The following is a 19594-nucleotide window of genomic DNA, read 5'->3' as shown; positions in this document are numbered from 1 at the left end:
CCTCTATTCTTAGCGTAGCCCCGCCTCCTGTCATGACGTTTCATCCCATGTGACTGCTGCAGCGGTCACATGGTCTACAGCGTCATCCCAGGAGGCGGGGCTACGTTCAGAAGAGAGAGATGCGTCACTTAAACTACGGCCGGGGTAAGTCTAAACTTTTTTTTCCCTGCAGGATTCCCGCAGCGGACAAGCCTCACGAAACCTGCGCCACTATTTGGTGCGGTTTTGCTGGCGGAATTCCCTGCGGCTCCCGGGATAAGCTGTGTAGTTTTACTCAGCATATCCGCCTAGTGTGTCCCTTATGATGTCGCTCCTGGAGCTGCTGCCGCTCTCTAAATAGGCAGTTGGTCCAGTAGAATTTGGAATTATTTTTTTTTGTGAACCAGCTTAAAAAAATACAAAACTTTTGTGTTAGGGCCTGTTCACATCACCGTTCGCTTCCGCTCCGGGGTTCCTTCTGAGGTTTCTGTCGGGTGAACCCCGCAACGGAAAGTGAAAGTGATAGCACAGCTTCCGTTTCCATCACCATTAGCGCAGTCGACTGCGCTATTAATTCCGTCCGAAAACCAGCCGGAATGGTGACGAACGGAAACCATTAGCGATGTTTCCGTCACCATTGAGATCAATGGTGACTGAAACGGAAGCTGTGCTGTCACTTTCACTTTCCGTTGCGGGGTTCACCCGACAGAAACCTCAGACGGAACCCCGGAGCGGTGGTTCGTCACCATTCCGGCTGGTTTTCGGACGGAATTAATAGCGCAGTCGACTGCGCTAATGGTGATGGAAACGGAAGCTGTGCTATCACTTTCACTTTCCATTGCGGGGTTCACCCGACAGAAACCTCAGACGGAACCCCGGAGCGGAAGCGAACAGTGATGTGAACAGGCCCTAACACAAAAGTTTTGTATTTTTTTAAGCTGGTTCACAAAAAAAAATAATTCCAAATTCTACTGGACCAACTGCCTATTTAGAGAGCGGCAGCAGCTCCAGGAGCGACATCATAAGGGACACACTAGGCGGATATGCTGAGTAAAACTACACAGCTTATCCCGGGAGCCGCAGGGAATTCCGCCAGCAAAACCGCACCAAATAGTGGCGCAGGTTTGGTGAGGCGTGTCCGCTGCGGGAATCCTGCAGGGAAAAAAAAGTTTAGACTTGCCCCGGCCGTAGTTTAAGTGACGCATCTCTCTCTTCTGAACGTAGCCCCGCCTCCTGGGATGACACTGTAGACCATGTGACCGCTGCATCAGTCACATGGGATGAAACGTCATGACAGGAGGCCGGGCTGCGCTAAGAATAGAGGATCGCGTCACCAGGACTACGGCCGGGGTAAGTCTAAACTTTATCAATTTAAAAAAGTACCTTTTTTTTCTTCTCTTGTGTGATTTTTGCGGCAGAACCGCAGCATTTCTGCAACAGAGGAGCGGCGATTCCACAGAATAAATTGACACGCTGCGGCTTAAAAAGCCAAAGCCGCACTGCAGGTCCATTTTTTTTGCAGCGTGTGAATGAGATTTGTTCAAACCTCACCCACTCTGCTGCGACTGTAATACGCTGCGGATTTTCCACAATAAAATGTGTTGCATAAAATCCGCAGCGTTCATGCCTAGTGTGTTCCTACCCTAAGGCCGGATTTACACAAGCGTGTGCTTTTTGCACGCGCAAAAAACGTTTGCTTTTTGCGCATGCAAAAGGTTCATAACAGCTCCGTGTGTCAGCAGCGTATGATGCGCGGCTGCGTGATTTTCGCGCAGCCGCCATCATTATGACACTCTGTTTGTATGTTTGTAGCACGTGGTGCTTTTCTGTTTTCATTCATAGTTTATACGGCTGCGGAAGCGCTGGGCGTGATTTTCACGCACCCATTGACTTCAATGGGTGCGTGATGCGCGAACAATGCACAAATATCGGACATGTCGTGAGTTTTACGCAGCGTACACACGCTGCGTGAAAATCACTGACAGTCCGCACGGCACCATAGAGTAACATAGGTCCGTGCGAGGCGTGTGAAAATCACGCGCGTTGCACGGACATATTACACGTTCGTCTGAATAAGCCCTAAGAATAAGGCCCAGTTCACAGAGTTTTTGGGCCTTGATATTGACTCGGACACTGCGTCAGAATCAGCACCAAAGAACTTCCAAAACCGCCTCCCATTGATTTAATCTGAAATCAATGGGAGCCAGTCGCGGAAAAAAAGAAAAAGAAAAGCAGCACGTCCTTTCTTGCCGCGGTTCCGCCTCTGACCTCCCATCTAAATCAATGGGAGGCAGAAAATGCATTTTTCGCTGCGTTTTTTGTCTGCTGTCCTCAATCGCCGCAGGCAAAAAACGCAGCAAAAAAACGCGGCAAGATAGTGTGGGCAGGTCAAAATCTGCCTCAAAATCTGCCTCAAAATTCTTTAAGGAATTTTGAGGCAGATTTTTTTTTTGCCTGCAAAATACTGTGTGAACAGGGCCATACATAAACAACACTTTGAGATAATTTACTCACTGTCAGAAGAGCTGCTCCCACTCCAGTCCTCTTCCGGCGATGTCTTCCAGGGGAGGTCTTCGGTCCAGACGTCCAGTCCTTCACCTCCAGCCAGGCTCCAGGTAAGTTTTGTCCATGTGGGTCCGCGGCTGCGCGCGCTTCGTTCGCGGGTGCGCGGGCGGCCGGTCGCGGGTGCGCGCGCGGTCGATCGCGGGTGCGCGCGCGGGCGGTCTCCAGTGCGGGCGTTCGTGGATGCGCGCTCGCGAGTGCGCACGCGCGGGAGTTTCATTGTGCGCGCGATCGGGTGCGCGCGCGCGGGCGGACGGTTTGACGGCCCCCCATGACGAGGGGAGGGGGCCCGCAGCAGCAGCAGCAGCAGCAGCTCACGACATTCTTTTGGTGAAAAAAACGGGCCCCATTGCAGGGGCCCGTTTTTTCCTACCAAAAGAATGTCGAGGCAGTTGCCGGGCCCTCCTTTCAATTAGGTTTGGCCGGGCCCCTCACACCACTACCCCTAATACCCCCCTGATGGCGGCCCTGTGAACGAGTGCAAGGGTCTATACTGGCTCCTTCCTTCTCTGTACTCCCCTGTTATATCTATCTCTCTAAATCCATATGTGTGTGAGTTTTGTTTGCAAAAAGTTGAAAATGTCAACATCACCTTTATAGAATAATGTAGAAATTATTTGTATTTAGATCTCTACCACTGATTCATAAGTTACTTACTGGTTCGATAACAGCTGGTTCTCCTCTATCACCCTTCTCTCCATATCCTCCATAATTATTTACCTGTAAAACCATTAAATGTCATTGTGACATAGAGTTATTAGAAAGGGAAGGTATTAATACATCCTACAAAACATTTATAGTTCATAGCAAAAGATACCTTTAAAAATGGAATATATTTGTACAGGGTTTTTTTTTTACTTTTGTAGGCAACTGAGTCAAAAAAGGTCTTCATATAAAATAACAGACTGATAAAAAGCTATTTCTATAGTAATGTTATAGGAAATGACTGCAGTACACTTTTAATATATTTATTCCTTTAGTAGGCTAAATTATGTCTGAGATTCCGTATACACCTGAAGAATAAAGCAGTATCTCTCATGTGTATGTACCAGACACTGTAGGCATTCACTAGAATATCATACTTAGCTAAGAGCACCATATGGTCGATTTTTATATGACACCCAGAAAATGGCCATAATTTTATTTATAATATGGAAAATAATTAGCATGGTAACATAAGAAATACTCAGTACAGAAAATTCATAGAATACCATACCTAAATGCTTAACAGTACAAAATACAGTCCCTATTTGTTTAAACAACTGCCCCAAATGTAATTCACTTACTTTCGACTGTATAAACCAGTGACTCTGAAATTCTCTGTTATAACTATGCAACCAGATTTTGATTCATAAAATATTTGTCCTTTTTACCATGACATCATAAGCATTACTTGAAGCTCCTGGGCCCCAATGCAAAATCTTTAACATTGGTCACATTTAAAGGGGATACCTGCGCCTGAGGTGGTTTTTCATACAGATGACCTATCCACAGGATAGATCATCAGTATATGATCATTGGGGATTCGACACCCGGACCCCACACCGATCAGCTGTTTCGGCTGCCTCCAGGCACTGGATGTTGTGCAGTCATCGGTGCCGGAAAGCAGACGGCTCCAACCACTCCTATTCAAGTGAATAGCAGCAGAGCTACTGTACTGCAGCAGGACTGCTATACAGTGAATAGAGCCATCTGCTTCCGACACCGACAACTGCATAGCTTCCAGGGCCTGGAGGCAGCTGAAACAGCTTATCGATGCGGGGTCCGGGTGTCGAATTCCCACCGATCATATACTGATGATCTATCCTGTGGATATGACATCAGTATGGAAGACCACCGCTTTTGCTCTGACAACCCCTTTAAGCAGCCAAGTAGGAGCCATGGAAACAGTAAAAGAGTATTAACCTAACAAATTTCCAAATGACTGCAGGACATCATCAATTACTGGATGTACAGAGATACTGTATGTCTCTGAGCAGATTTGTTTGTAATCTAAAGGCATCGCTTTAAGGTAAATCATTTGTTTACTACTGTTTTACTAACTTATTCTGATTTACCTCCATCACGGTATAATATATCAGCCCATGTCTGACTGTCTAGAGTTTCTGTTGTACATAACTGGCTTCCATTGTTACCACTATATATACTAAAGTAGCATGGCCAATAGGCCCTTGTTGCCTAAAGCCATCCACAATTTTTTATTTTATTTGCATAATTTAAAAATGTGAGCATTTATTTGGGTATTGAAGTCTTAAATATTTAGTGTCTTGTAATGACTCATAAGCCTTTCCAGCTCAATGACATGTTCATTTCATTTTTACATCTGTAGCCACAATAACTTACGGTGGTCTCTGAGATATCTTTCTCGGCTGGTACCCCAGGTCCAAAGTCATCCGTTGTTGGGTTTGTGGCTCTCTCTTCATAGTCTGTGTACTCATATAAATCATCTTTTTCTAAATCTCCTCCCACCACCGGCTCAGACTCAGTAGGCACTACAGCTTTCACCCCATATTCTGTTTCCTCTATTAGTTTTTTGTCTGAGTCATAATCATCTCCAGTTATGTACTCTTCCAGAAAAGGTTCCTCCACAAATGGCTCCTCCACCAGTGTCTCCTCCTCCACAGGAATTTTCTATCAGTGTCAGTGTAACAAGTGGGAGGAACACACGGTTTAAGGTTAGTGAAAGCGTTAGATGCACTGATGCAACTTTAGATATCATCAACCTAAAGTTTTAATTCATCATTTTCTTTTAAGTTGATTTAGGAGCATGTGATAATCATCTTCTCCTCATCAAATAAAAGATGGCAAAGTAAACATGATTCATTGTAAAGCAGCAGTACTACTATACAGTAAACGAAAGGGTGAAACATAAGTCTAAGTTCAGGTCATAACCAGTTAATCAATCATTTTACAAATTTCAATATGCTTAGGTACGCTTTAAATTTAGTGATTCAAATAGTACTGCTGCTTTTGAAGCAATGCCTATATCCCTACCAAGCCAGCGTCTGCTTATAATTTATTGCAAAGCAATTCTCTGTAGTAAATATTAATAAATAAAAGCTGTTAAAGCATCTGCGAATATCTGATTCCACAAACTAAACGTATTCTTTAAATGTGCATTCCACGTCTATCTGTTGCTGCAGGATATTTGTATATACACACCATTAATAATATCCAGAAGATTTATCATATGAGTTAAAGATTAACCTGGTATGAAATTTACAATTTTACAATTGACATTAGAATATATTCTATGGACTACATCTAAGGACATGTATTGTACGTATAAGTAAAAAGAAGAATGCATATTTAAAGCAAACACTAAAAAGATTCATAATTTTTTATGATCTTAGGCAAGTCAATTATTTCCGAGAGAATGATTTTCAGAATAATTAATTCATTTTGTATAAAATAGAATTTCATAGATGTTTATTTCAATGTTTGTGTGTTGGATATAAACTGGCATGGACAATCTAAGCGAGGAGTAAGCGATAGGTAGACATCTCTTGGCCGACCAGCTGCTAGTGAACTGTAGTATATCACCAAAGTGACCTATTTCCAGTTCATTAGAAGTTGTGAGCCCAAGGAAGACTTGCATTAAAAAAAAAAGGAAAATGTTAGACACCTCTGGTTGTCTGCTTACAATGGAACAACTTCCATTATTGTCTGATAACTTGTAGATATGATAGAAATTGGAGAATCACACAAGGATGTCCAAATCTGGTGTAATATTAATGCAATGACGCCCAAAAAATATGGAAAGTCTATATTTGAGGCTCAAAGATATCATCAAAACATTGAAAGTATTCAGAAGTAAATTACAAAAAGTGTATGTTTCCATAGCAACTTTTAAAGTTTCGTGATTTATAAAGCAGATATATCATTTAGAATCTTTAGAATCACTTTTGTGCAATACATGAAGAAGGACATGTCTACTTGTTTACTGGTTTGATTTTGGCTTTTCTCTGATACATTAATAAGCTTGGTATTATTAAATTTGATGATTCAAAAGCCTATATATAATGGATAGTTAGAAGAATAGTCAGAGTTACCATCTGCAGAAAGGTACTTCAAGTATTAAGAAATGGCTACAGGAGAAAGATCAAAGTAAAAGAAGACAGCACCTCTGGAATATTTCTTAAAACGGGGCTCAAACGGTGTGGAGAACCATTAGAAAGCCACTCACCTGAGGGTGTAGAATAATGTGCATGTAACCCTCTATGGGGTAGATTAAGTGATTCCTATGCCTAACGTCCTCAGCCAGGGCACTTAGCAATGTTTTGGGCTGCTTGTAGATAAGGTTATAGAAAATAATCCAAATCTTTTTGACTTTTGTTTTATGGCGCCGTCAACTTTCCATGGAATGAATTTCTGTACCCTCTGAATTTTTGAATAATGAAATTATTTATTTTTCTTTTTGTTTCACAGCAGACACACGGAATAGCTGCAAAATGGCAAGTAGTCTAGATGAGGTGGATGTGGTGTAGGATATAGAAAGAGACTCAACTCTTGATATCTCTATTGTCTCTCTCTTATGTCCTCAAGGTAGCTATATAGCCCTGGTTTTGGTCTTGCTTTATATAGTTGTGGCATGGTCCTTGAAGCTATAGAAAGTAGGTAGACTACCACTAAATTAAGGTGCCCAGAAAATACCTATATAAGTGATAATATTTCTCAATATATTTGCATCCCCTATTTGATTAGCTTTTATAGACTGTGTGGTGTTGGTAGCTTATATTTACGCAGTGTTATGACCAGACATATATGTCATAAATATACTACATATCTATGTATTTTATATGCTTTACATTAAGATTCATAGAATCATTATTTTTTTTTATACAGGATGACTAATTATTCTAAATAAATAGTACTACTACCCATCTAACAAATTCCAAAAACTGGTGTCAAGTGTCCCCAACTGGGCATGGGAAGTTGTTTATTGGCATCAGTGCTCATAACTGTCATCACAGTCATTAGATGTATGGAGCAACGTACTGAAGTTCATTTAACAGTTGAACCCTATTGAAAACCCATATCAATTCTTGAAAGAACACACTTTGTAAAGCTTCTGAGTAATGGTTCTAGATGATGTATTTGCTTTATGATGTCAACCCGTTTTAATAGATGTCAATCCACAAAAAGTTTAGAATTGTTGATAAGGAACCTTAGTAGATACTAAAAACTGATGCACAAGAGAAAGCAAAAAGCTGCTTTAACCTTCAGCAACATGTGGTTATTTGGCATTATTTTCTAAATGGAACATAAAATATTTTTTTGGGTTGCAATAGGTAGCAGAATCTTTTTGCCCAGCATCAGTTTCTATAAATATCCACCTATACAGTTTTGTGATTGCATTATAAAAGTACATAACAAGCATTGTTCTGTATATGTGCACTAAAACCACTCTAATACCGTGCAGCAATACAGAATGATTGTTGAGAACTTTCCATGCAGAACAGATTATCATATTGCATTAAAATTTGACTTTTTGGAACGGCAAGCGAAAGCAAGTAGACCAGCAATCATTTTTTGCCTATCAACTCCTATTTTGTTGGCAAACCTGATAATCACAGTATTAATCCACAAGGTTAAAGAACTGTCATTGAGGCATTAAACACTTCATGCCTCATGCCTACATTATGCTAATACCTTCTAATGTACTGATGGGGGTTCTATTACAAATTGGTCTAAATCCAAAGTATAGAAATGAAGCTACTGCCAGAATACAAGTTAGAATTTCCTTTTGCTTCGGGGTATGATGAGAGTTGAAGTCCTGTAGAAAAAGAGCTTTACACCTACATTGATGAATTTTATAGCTTTTTTACCTCATTGGTTCCAGTTGTAAGAGCAGGAGTATCTGTCTGATAACCATAGTCTACTTCTCCATATTGTTCTGGTATGTAATCAACCACATTAGCCTGAGAGAAAATAAAAGTTTTGTTAATTTAATCTTAATATCTTGCAAGATATCAGTCCAAAAGTAGGAGTATAGATATAGGTTATGGTATTAGCCAGAGTTTCTGTCCACTTCTAGTGAGGTTAGGGCATTTTATTTCTCATGATCACAGATCTTCGGGGCTGGCCCTATTGAAGATCTTGATTTCTTTGCTACCTTTACCCCTATTCTTTTTCTTGTTGATGCCTGGTAATCGGTCTTGCCCTTCTTCTTCTTAGCTGCAAATGATTTTTTGGGCGTGACCTTTTGGGGTTTGTTCTTTGATTTAGGGGGTACTGGCTTCTTCTTCGTTTTGGAACTGGCTTTCTTCTTCTGCAAAAATGTGGTGAAAGACCGGATGGAGACAATGAATGAAAGAATGAAGAAGCGGAAGTAAGGAGGAGTTTGAAGGGCAGGCTGTGTACCTTTATTGATGGCTTATTTTCTAATTCCGGAGGATAACAAATAGTTATGTCATCAACCGGTGACATAACACAATAACTTATGGACTATCAATATCATACATGACATGTCCACAGTCTGGTATATAAATATCATTTCAGAAAATAAGAATATAAGCCACCAAAATGGTAGGTTTACAACACAACTCAAGACATTTATAATAGACCTTTGCAAGAAGGATTTGCCTGGACGATTCGGAAGGTGTATTGTGAGCTATATTTGCTAAAAAAAATCACCAAAGTGTTGCCTGCCATTAACTTCACCCAACTTCCAGAGCAAGGAGGCCACAAGTCAGCTGGAGAAAAGGGACTGAGATGACACTTGAGCAGATTATGAGAGAATAGTGTCACACGCAGTGCACACAACATATAGTTACTGTACCTCAGTCTGAGCTACAACTTCTTCAGCAACTGTGGGTGCCTCTGTAACAAAATCAGGCTCCTTGTAATCTGCTGCCCCATACTCATAGTCATATTCGATTAGTTCTTCAGGTGCATACTATATAGCAAAAGGAAGATTTGTTAGGCAAGGCCTTGTTAGTTAGCAGCAGTTTAAAAGCTTTGTTATAGGTGACATTTGTGTACAATGTATTTTCACCTTCTACATTGGCTTACAATGCAGAATACATTGTGTCACGAGAATATGCCATAACTGAGTGATGAGTCCCTGTAAAGCATATTTCACAGAAAACCCATAAACCCAGTTTTGTTTTTGGCCTTGAATAGCCGTCTATTTTTTTTTTTCTTTTTAAAGTGGAACTAAACATGTTATGTAACAGGATCACACGTAAAGGTGAGTTAACTATATGTATGCTGGCTTACATCAGGTCTTGTTAATAGGCCATGGTATTATGTCTCATGATGAACCCTGTCCATATGATATATCTATAAAAAAGGAAATGTATTTTGTCTACTCATTGTATTGATCCACGTAGCTTAGATATGGTACGAAATTTAACGCACATGACTCCTTTAAATGGGCAAATTACGTAAATTAATGACGAATCTCTCAAATTCGTAACATTTTTATTTAGGTTTAGTTCCACTTTAAGACTTTTTGCATTGGCATAGGCAGAGCAGAGCAATAATTATGATGAAAGGGTTTTTTCACACAACGATCATTAAATGGGGGTTTCCAGTCCTAAGAATTTGATGGCTTATCCTCAGGATAGGCTATCAGTATTTGATCGGTTGTGGTCCAACTCCCGGCACCCCCGACGATCGAGTGTCTTGAAGGGGGCCCCACCAATAAGATAGTGATGGTCTATCCTGAGGATATGCCATCAATTTCTTAGGATTGGAAAACCGCTTTAATTACATATTGATTAGATATACCATCTATGTATGATAATAGGGGGTTCAACCGTTGGGATGCATAGAACAGAGGGGGCCACAAAATTCAGAAAAAAAATAGTCCCTTTAGACTTTTTCATTAACAGCTCCAATCCCAACCACGACAATGCGTGAGAATTCAGACACAGCCCCATACACTTGGGTGGTCGTTTCTGAAAAAAATGGCAAAGGGAACTGCTGCTCATTTGTTCTAGGGGTCCAATCGGTTGGTCCCGCACTAGTCACACATTGATGGCATATTTAATCAATACTCCATGAATGTATTCCTTTTAGATAATTTTACAGCTATGTTTGCAAATAAGCAAATGAAGCACTATAGAATGCGGTGCTGGGGCCCAGTAAGGAGACAGCACAGCTTCTGTATATTTTGCCTTTTATCATGTATGTAGCTTGAATATTCCAAATGACGATAAAAGAGGAATACATTATAGATTTCAAATGAAATGGTTAACTTCCATTACCAATCAAAATGAAATTTTGGTTAAAAAAAAAATATCAACAATAATCAATATGCTAGTAATAATGGACCATTTGATTTCTATCATAGATACAAAAAAAAAAATCATGGCAGCAAATTGGTAAGAAAAATAATTGTGTCGAATAACTATGGGTCTTTATAATCTCTTTCACCGTGAAGTCTTTTGGACAATACACTGTGCTTCAATGATCACAAACATGTGTAGCTGAGTTGCCAACTGTGTCAAATTTCCTGTACTTCTCCAAGTTTCTGGAGGCTAACTCCCATTAAAATATCTTTTCCCCTTCCCTGGGCATTTAGGTCGGAACCACTTTGGGCAAGGAAATGCTGAGGCTGTCATGACCCTTGATGATGGTATGATATGATTTATATGATATTTTCACAGACAGTAACAATATGTGCTAGTGACATTTCATATTTACCACTTACCATGCACGGTCTACAAATGTATTTTTGCATGGTCCCATAGAAATTGGTGTGCAGTATCCATTCAGAGTCTCCGATGTAGGTAAGAAATACAGGACACTTTGGAAATACTGATACACAGGACACTGGTAAACACTACTTTGCAGTTGTCCTTTTTTGCACGTGTTATGTGCAAAGCAAATTCATGGGATTAGACATTGTAAGCATATCCCAAACAGTAGAGATTGTAGGGAGAGTAGTAGTAGCAGTAAAGTGACTATGATGTTATTGTGCCTTTTTTAATAATAACCCCCACCATCCACTGCTGTATATCACCTCTTCCTATATAGGCCTAAAACGGACAATTAAATTCGATTTTAAGGTTCCTTTTCTGTGCTCTATTACTTTATAGTCTGGAATTCAATGGGTCGCTGGCCTGACAGTTTTTAATATTAATTTTTTATGGTTACTGTGAAAAGAAACAGACTGATATCAAAATGTGCTACAATTAAATGACTACATACGCCATGGTTAAAAGGAGATAATAATGGTAGAGCTCAGCAGGATCTTTCTCTAGTAGTAATGTAGAACATATGGCTGAACAAAGGTATTTCTGACCCTGGGGTAGAAAAAAACTCAACTGACATTTTCTGTCTTATGTAAAAACATATCATAATACAAAAAAATACAAAAAAAGTCTGAATAAATGTGGGCAAATTTTTGATTTGTTAAAATTATTGGCTACCAAAAATTTAGCCAGTGTAAATAAGGGCTTTAATTCTGGCCCTCAAATAAAACTATTCAGCCTTATTACTAACTGAAGCAACAGTATGAACCGCTCTATTGCTGTTATTTGTTTCTATATCGTCTGTTCTTTTCCAGCACAAAATATAAACCACTTTACAAAAATGTCCCATGATTGTATCTGCCCATAGCAATTTATGACTTTTTTACATTAATATTAAATTAAAAATTGATCTTACTATACTTCATCATCTATGTACTATACGTTTGTGATTCAGAGTGGGACTTCTTGCAGACGACTTGCACGCAGTGAACAGGTTAAAACCACTTGAAACCACACATTACAGAAGTATAGAGACATTGTCTGGAAAACGCATTAGAGGTGAATTTCTTTTAAATATATATATTCCCTGAATGCCTCAGAATATTTCCACAATGATCTCAGCACTCCTATTTTCCACAAGAAGCAGCGTTATCATGTTACACGGTAGCTCTGAGAGATGTTTGTACATTTCGGAAGCCTGGGCCCCAAAGAGATCTCTCCCATGGCAAGAACACATGGTTCTCATTTGGGAGGCAAAGAGCAGACACAAAGACAGCATGGACCATGTGGTTCAAGTCATAGTATTCTTATTGCCTCACTCTTTCTCCCACCTCTCCACCGGATTTACTAAGTGAAACAGGAAATAATGACTGCCAAGACAGCGACCATCAAATACCATAGGAAAAATCTTTATATTATTCCTGCTCTGGAACCTGTAATTAACTAATAGTCAGTGGTTCTTTATTATTATTATTATTATTATTATTATTATTATTATTATTATTATTATTATTATTATTATTATCATTATAACCTTTGTTTTAAAAAATCAACACAAGGAGTTATGAGAAGGAGCTTGGCAGAACTTGCCAATAAAATTCTCGAGTTCCTGAGAACAATGGGGGAATGTATTAACAGGTTTGCGCCAGTTTTCTGGCGTAAAAAACAAGCAAAGTATGGTAAACGCCATAGTTGGGCAAAAATGTTACTTTTCTTGCCACTTTCCGAGAGTTGCAAAAAAAGGTGCAGGATATAGCCTAAGGCGCAGAGCCTCTGCCAAAATGACAGATGTATTATAATTTATGCCAGAAACTGGTGTAAGTTATGCTGCAAATACTGTCGCCTGGACAGCCAAAGATGCACCAAATATATTAAGAGGTGTGCACCCCTTAATAAATTTGGCGCATTTTCCGTCGACGTACATTAGTTTAAGACTGGCGTTTGCCAGTCGTAATATATCTCCCCTAGTGCCTATATAGATGTGTTTTGTTTATTTACACATGTAGGTCCATGCAAGTCCTCCATACAATAGGGGAGATTCATTATTACTGGCACACCATACATACAACTATTGATGAATAGTTTCATCAATACAAAATATTTATGAATCAGCCATTGTCTTAAAACAATGCCAGCTCGGAACTGGCGCTGTTTGTTTTTTTAACACGTTTCTACTAATTAGAAATGTATTTAAAATCTTAGATACATTTGTTTCTCGTCACAAAGCCATGTCCACTTTTTCAGACACACATGTGTCATAAAAAAATGAAACGGGCATCATAAATTTGGCGTTGGGCCCGAATGCCATATTTGTCAATGTATTTATGCCAGAAAACGGCAGATCAATCTGCCCCAATGACCTCAATGAGCGGATCCATACGTTATTCTGTATTGGCATTCGTATGTAAATAAACACAGGCCATCCATACAGACATCTTAAATTGTGGTTTCAAATCTAAATTCTGACATGTTTATTGACCACTATACATTTAACATAAAAATCAGTCTTTAATATCAAACTAAACCAGTTGTAGTGAAAGAGCAAATAAGGACAAGTGAGTTTTGGCACTTTTCAAAAAACAGAAAGTTATAATGTTCCTTGAACCACATGTAAGAAATGCACATGTGGTTGCTTTTTGCATTTGTGTTTTTTCCCATTTTTGTCTATGGAAATGTAAAACAAAAACACAAAGACGGCAAGTAAGGACATGCAAAAAAACAAAAAGGCAGCAGGCGGCGCTCAGAAAGATTTTATTGCACTATGAGAATTGGAATTCAGAATTTCCTATTCACTCACATGTAACACCTGTTTAGTACATCATTTTAAATAGGCAAAAAATGAATTGATTCTAAAATACTAATCTTCTGGACGCAGTTTTTTTTAAAGATTTAACTATGATGAAACTGAAAGTAATTGAAAATATAGTTAATACAAATAGTCATAAGAATAATACATCAAATTAATAAAAGTGCATGTTGTTATCCCTTCTTCACAAACATTGTCAAAAAGAAGTAGGATTATTAAAGGAGTTCTATGAAATTTTTTCAAGAAACATTGCCACCCTTTGTCCATACGTTGTGTCTTGAAAAAAGTTATTTCTGGAAAAAAGTAGGCCTCTTTTTCTAATCCCAAATAAACCCTATAAATGTACTGGGCCGCGTGTAACCAAAAATGAAGATCCAGAGTACAGAAATCCTGTAAAATTTGGAGAATTTAAAAAAAAAACTCTTGATGGTTGCCATGGGTAACAAGGCTACCTTTCTCTTAGTTTTTATACAATGCGTGAATATCTATTGTTGCTCATGGCAAACGATGAGACTTTTGCTACATGGGGCACTGTGTGGCACTATCTTCAGGAGACAACGTAGCACTATCTACTATCTATGAAAAATCTGACCAGTGTGAACATAGCCTTACTGTATTCAATTGTTCATTTGCAGAAAGACATGTATAATCTGTTTTCCCTTGTATTAGTACTACTTTTTTACATGACCGCCATGATAATGCATCGAGAATAACAACATAAAAGCAACTGCTGTAGTTTAAGAAGTTTTAAAATACAGGCCTTTTGAATCGTATAAGTTCTATAGAAATTATTACTTAGTGTTTAAATGGACTGCATTTTGCTGTTGAAAATGCCATTGTAAAGCATTCTTAACTCTTACCTCATCCACTTGTGGGTCCTGCGCTTGGGGCATATTTGGTGCTGGGGTGTCACAGTCTGTCATGTAATGTTCACAGTAGTCATACGCAGCTTTGGGGTCATCAACTATCAGTAGCTGCTGGATATCACCCTAAGGAAACAAAATAGTGTGAAAAAATGTTATAAAATCAACATGTCTTATTCCAGGGCAGTGATATATGACTACATAAATGTACTTATATTGACTCATGAAACTTGCATTCCCTTCCTACAGTGAAATCCCAGTCCAGCAATATTAAAAAGGCACATGTGAATACTTACAAGACACATAATAGGCAACAACGGAATACTAAATGCAAACCTAATTTGCTGTAACGTGTATTCTATTTTTTATTTGTATAGTACTAACACATCCTGCAGTTCTGTTAAAAGATTGTATTTACGTCCCTCACTATCTATCCTCCACCGAATGTAAGAGATATAAACATGACTGGAGGACAACTGTCCAAATCCAGACCACGCATGCCACTTTATCAGACCCCAGCATTAAATTGTATCCATGTCTGTAGGATGCAGATACAATTAAAAAGATCAAACAGCGCTGGCAAGAAAAGGGAACATTAGTTCCCTGTCCCGCCATTCAATGCTTTTATTGTGATGCAGGTGGCGCATTGCCACCTTTGTCGTTCTGTTGGAGCAGGCCTAGCTAGAAGAGGCTAGGTCTGCATCGCTGAATGACAGTGTGGGAATAGGGACAGGTGAGTTTGTGGCTGTGTGACACTTTCTACAGGGGGCACTGTGTACCACTATCTACAGGGGGCACTTTGTGGCACTATCTACAAGGGGCACTTAGTGGCACTATCTACAAAAGGGAACTTTGCGGCCCATTCTACAAGGGGCACTGTGTTGCACTATACAGTGCTCATTGCGGCACTATCTACAAAGAGCACTACATGGCACTATCTACAGGGAGCACCGTGTGGCACTGTCTGTAAGGGGCAGTTTGTGGCACTATCTACTAGCTTGCACCGTGTTCCACTATATAGGTGGTACTGTGGCATTATCTACAGGGGCATTGTGTGGTACTAACTACAAGGAACACTGTGTGGATCTATGTGACACTATATACAAGGGGCACTGGGTAGCACTATCTTTAGACAGCACTGTGGGGCTATGTACTATCTAGGGAAAATCCGAACTGTGTTTAACATGCCTAACTGTTGGTGTTCAGCTCGAACCTTCACCTGATGGAAGACCAAGTCAGGACATTCACCTGATGGCAGACCAAGTCAGGACCTTCACCTGATGGCAGACTTTCACAAAAAAATAGTTGAGAACCCCTGATATAGATGATGGTAGGTGGGTGTGGAAAATGAAATGGGGCCCTATTTTAAGATTTTCTATGGAGCCGCATGTTTACTTGTTATGCCCTTGAATTGCTTCTTCCATCTCCAGATAAGAGATCAGTTAAAATAAAGTTTAAAATGTTATAAAACTTTTTGGTCATAAATAATACATCATTCTGGGTTATAACTTATAAGGCTTTTTATATAAAACTATTAAAAAGTTTTTATAATTAAATTAATTGACATTGTCAGGATTGTCAGAATGAAGAATGCAGTTCTAGACAGTAATAAATATGATAAGTAGCAAAATGCCCTTTAAAATTATCTTAAAGGGTGTCTATCATTAGACATCTAGAGTATCAGGGCAATTGTGCTCAATAGATTCTCTGATCTTCTCATTGAGAGGCTGATATGCGGTCTATATTAACATAGTGTCTCTTAGCGAAGCTTCTCAGCCAGCTAAAAATGTCAAGAGGGTTCATGTGGTGCCATTTCTCCGCACCACAGACGCTTTCAAGCAGAAAACGGTCACTGAGAGGCTCCCACATAATTACATATAATTAGCATCTCATTTAGCGCAACTGCACATATGGGCATCATTTATGAAAACTTGTGCAGACAAATACTGGAGGTGTTGCCCTTGCCAGCCAGTCAGATCACTTCTTTCATTTATAAACATGCTCCGGAAAAATAAACGTAGTTAGTCGATTGGTTGCTTAGGGCAATATCTCCATTTCTTGTCTGCATTAGTTTTCTTACATGAGGTTCACTATCTTTGATTTATCAGGACATCTTAGACATTTCCAAATATGTCCTGATCTTCATGACATGACTTTTTCATGCCAGGGACATGGCTATAGAAGGTGCAGTGGTTGCAGTTGCACCCGGGCCCTGGTGCCTGAGGGGACACAAAGGTCCTTCTGCTACATAAAAATACACTAGTAATATAAAAGGCACATGGTATGTAGAGGGGTGGCCCTGTTATAGTTTTTGTATTGGGGCCCAGGAGCATTAAAGAGAACTTTTCACCTCCCCATACATGTGCAGCTGAGTGAAGCATGTAATGGGCAGAGCTTCACAAACCCTGTCTCAATTGAAATTATTTTTTTAACTTCCTCCATTATTTAAATATCGGTGCCGTTATATTTGGCGCCCAATATGTAAATAACCACCTGAACTGTCTATGGGGCGTGTAAATGGCAAGGGGGCGTGTTACTATCGCTGAGACACTGTCCAATCAGCTACAGACAGTGTCACAGCTGCTTGTGCTGTGTGATCTATCTCGTAAGATCACACAGTGTTTCCTTCACTGTCTGACAAGAGATGGAGAGGAGGGCACACTGCTCCGCTCGAGAGATCACACAGTCTTGTCATCCTTGTCTACTGAGAGCTGAAGAGTGAGACTGCGCACCCGCGCACACAGCTCCGACGCCGCTGCCGACGATACTCCCGCCACCACGGAACAGAAGAAAAATAATTCACATTCTTCTTCTCTTCTGTTCCATGGCAGCGGCGGAGCAGTGCACTCTCCTCTCCATCTCTTGTCAAACTGCTGTGACACTGTTTGTAGCTGATTGGACAGTGTCACAGCATTAATAACACGCCACCATGCCATTTACACACCCCATTGATAGTTCAGGGGCTTATTTACATATCAGGCACCAAATATAACGGCACCGATATGTAAATAACGGAGGAAGTTAAAAAAAATAATTTCAAGCGAGACAGTGTTTGTGAAGCACTGTCCATTACATACTGCACATGTATGGGGAGGTGAAAGGTTCTCTTGAAGTTACGCCTCTGTTATGTTGCATCATGGTTTTGACAATTTTGCGCAATTTTTCCAAAGAAATGATGGTATCCAAAATATTTTTTTTTAAGTATGACCCTCTGTATGTATTTAATTCTGATAACATGTAGATATGATAAGACTTTCATGCAGATTACATGATACACTGTAGATGACAAGATTAGAGCACATGAGGCATGCCACACAACTGTGCCAACATCCAGAGCTTTTGTAGCCACCAAAGCTTCAGTAGACATCATATGGCAGCAGATACTTCGTGCAGTAGGACAGTGAAGCCCAAAGCCGCGGCCTGGGGAACGCCAGTAAGAAGCTCACACTGTGCACACAAAACACCCCAAATAACAAATATCACAAGAAACCCAACATCTGCGCCATTGTAATACCCAGATTACACAGCACTTCAGGCTTTAATTGTAATACCAATATCACATGAAGCAGGTATTATTTGCACCTAAATATTCATATCAGCCACAAATGTAGCAGAGCTGAAATTTTTGTTTTACTCTTTGGGACTACATAATTTCTGCAAACGTGATGAAACCAAATACTGCTTATATTACTATGCTCTGCCAAGCCAAACTGACATGTTTATGGAGGAGCTGGGGAACACAGCTTTTGGCTGACGGCTATCTTATATGAAAGGGTAGCTGTACAATTGAATAGCTTAGATCTTTAGTCTTAGCTCTATACATTCACAAACACAGCTCTACTACATCTATGCAATTATTCGTCCGATGCAAATGATGACAAGCAATCATAACAGTAATGAATCCGTGTACAGGAAAATTGGTGGAAATTGATTATACAACAAAATGTAAATGATAGAGTAATTTTGATGATATTTCTGGATCTCTTACAATGCCTTTACATTGTTAACAGGATTATTGTGATTGCAGCATATTAGCTCTGCTCAGCAATTGCAATTTATATATCATTTTATTATTCCAATCCTGTGTTAAAAATAAACCTGCATATATGCTACACAGACTCGACCTGTTTTGCAGGCTTCTTTCCCCGATTCAAGCTGGGTTAAGTGCTGCGTGTGACTTTTTGGAGGCATTGTGAAAATATTAGACTTGACATACAAAGAACAAGATTGATACATGACCTCCTCTCTTATCGCTCAGCACTGTAACCCTGATCAGGGTGGGTCTGGCCCACCAGAATACAAGTAAATCTTTAGTGGGTCCAAGCTCTGAAACAGTAAGTGCTCTTGCACACAACCGAAACCGGGCCGTGAAAAATAGGGCGAGTGTCGGCTGGATTTCCCGTCCCGACCACGGTACAGGTGAACGGGACTCCTGGCATCATAGAGATTTTATGATGCTAGGAGTCCCTGCCTCCACACGGATCTGCTGGTCCGTACTGTATCATTTCGTTCAGTTCGGTACAGCAGTTCCGTGGGGAGGCAGGGACTCCTAGCATCATAAGATGTCTTTAAAACCGGGAGTCTGGTTCACCTGTACCGCAGTCGAGCTGGGAAATCCAGCCGACACTCGGACCGTTTTTCACGGCCGGATCTCGATTGTGTGCAAGGGGGGTAAGGTCATC

The 19594-nt window shown here is 40.0% G+C and overlaps 1 protein-coding gene across 2 annotated transcripts in view; it reads right to left on the bottom strand.

The window, feature by feature from the left end:
* Window positions 1-19594, bottom strand: part of COL11A1 (collagen type XI alpha 1 chain) — a 162838-nt gene that overhangs the window by 97706 nt on the left and 45538 nt on the right. Inside the window, exons 5-9 of one of the 2 annotated variants that reach the window (XM_075833368.1) lie at window positions 14910-15038; window positions 9323-9439; window positions 8370-8462; window positions 4885-5172; window positions 3199-3261 (exon numbers count right to left, since the gene is read on the bottom strand). In XM_075833368.1, coding sequence (XP_075689483.1) covers window positions 3199-3261; window positions 4885-5172; window positions 8370-8462; window positions 9323-9439; window positions 14910-15038 — 690 coding nt within the window. The remainder of the gene's footprint in view (window positions 1-3198; window positions 3262-4884; window positions 5173-8369; window positions 8463-9322; window positions 9440-14909; window positions 15039-19594) is intronic. The other variant, XM_075833369.1, reaches the window with a different exon arrangement.

Source organism: Rhinoderma darwinii, chromosome 7 (genome assembly GCF_050947455.1).
Source record: "Rhinoderma darwinii isolate aRhiDar2 chromosome 7, aRhiDar2.hap1, whole genome shotgun sequence".
Taxonomy (NCBI): Eukaryota; Metazoa; Chordata; class Amphibia; order Anura; family Rhinodermatidae; genus Rhinoderma; species Rhinoderma darwinii.
Note: the sequence above shows the minus strand (reverse complement) of the source record. Positions and strands in the feature narration are given on the sequence as shown.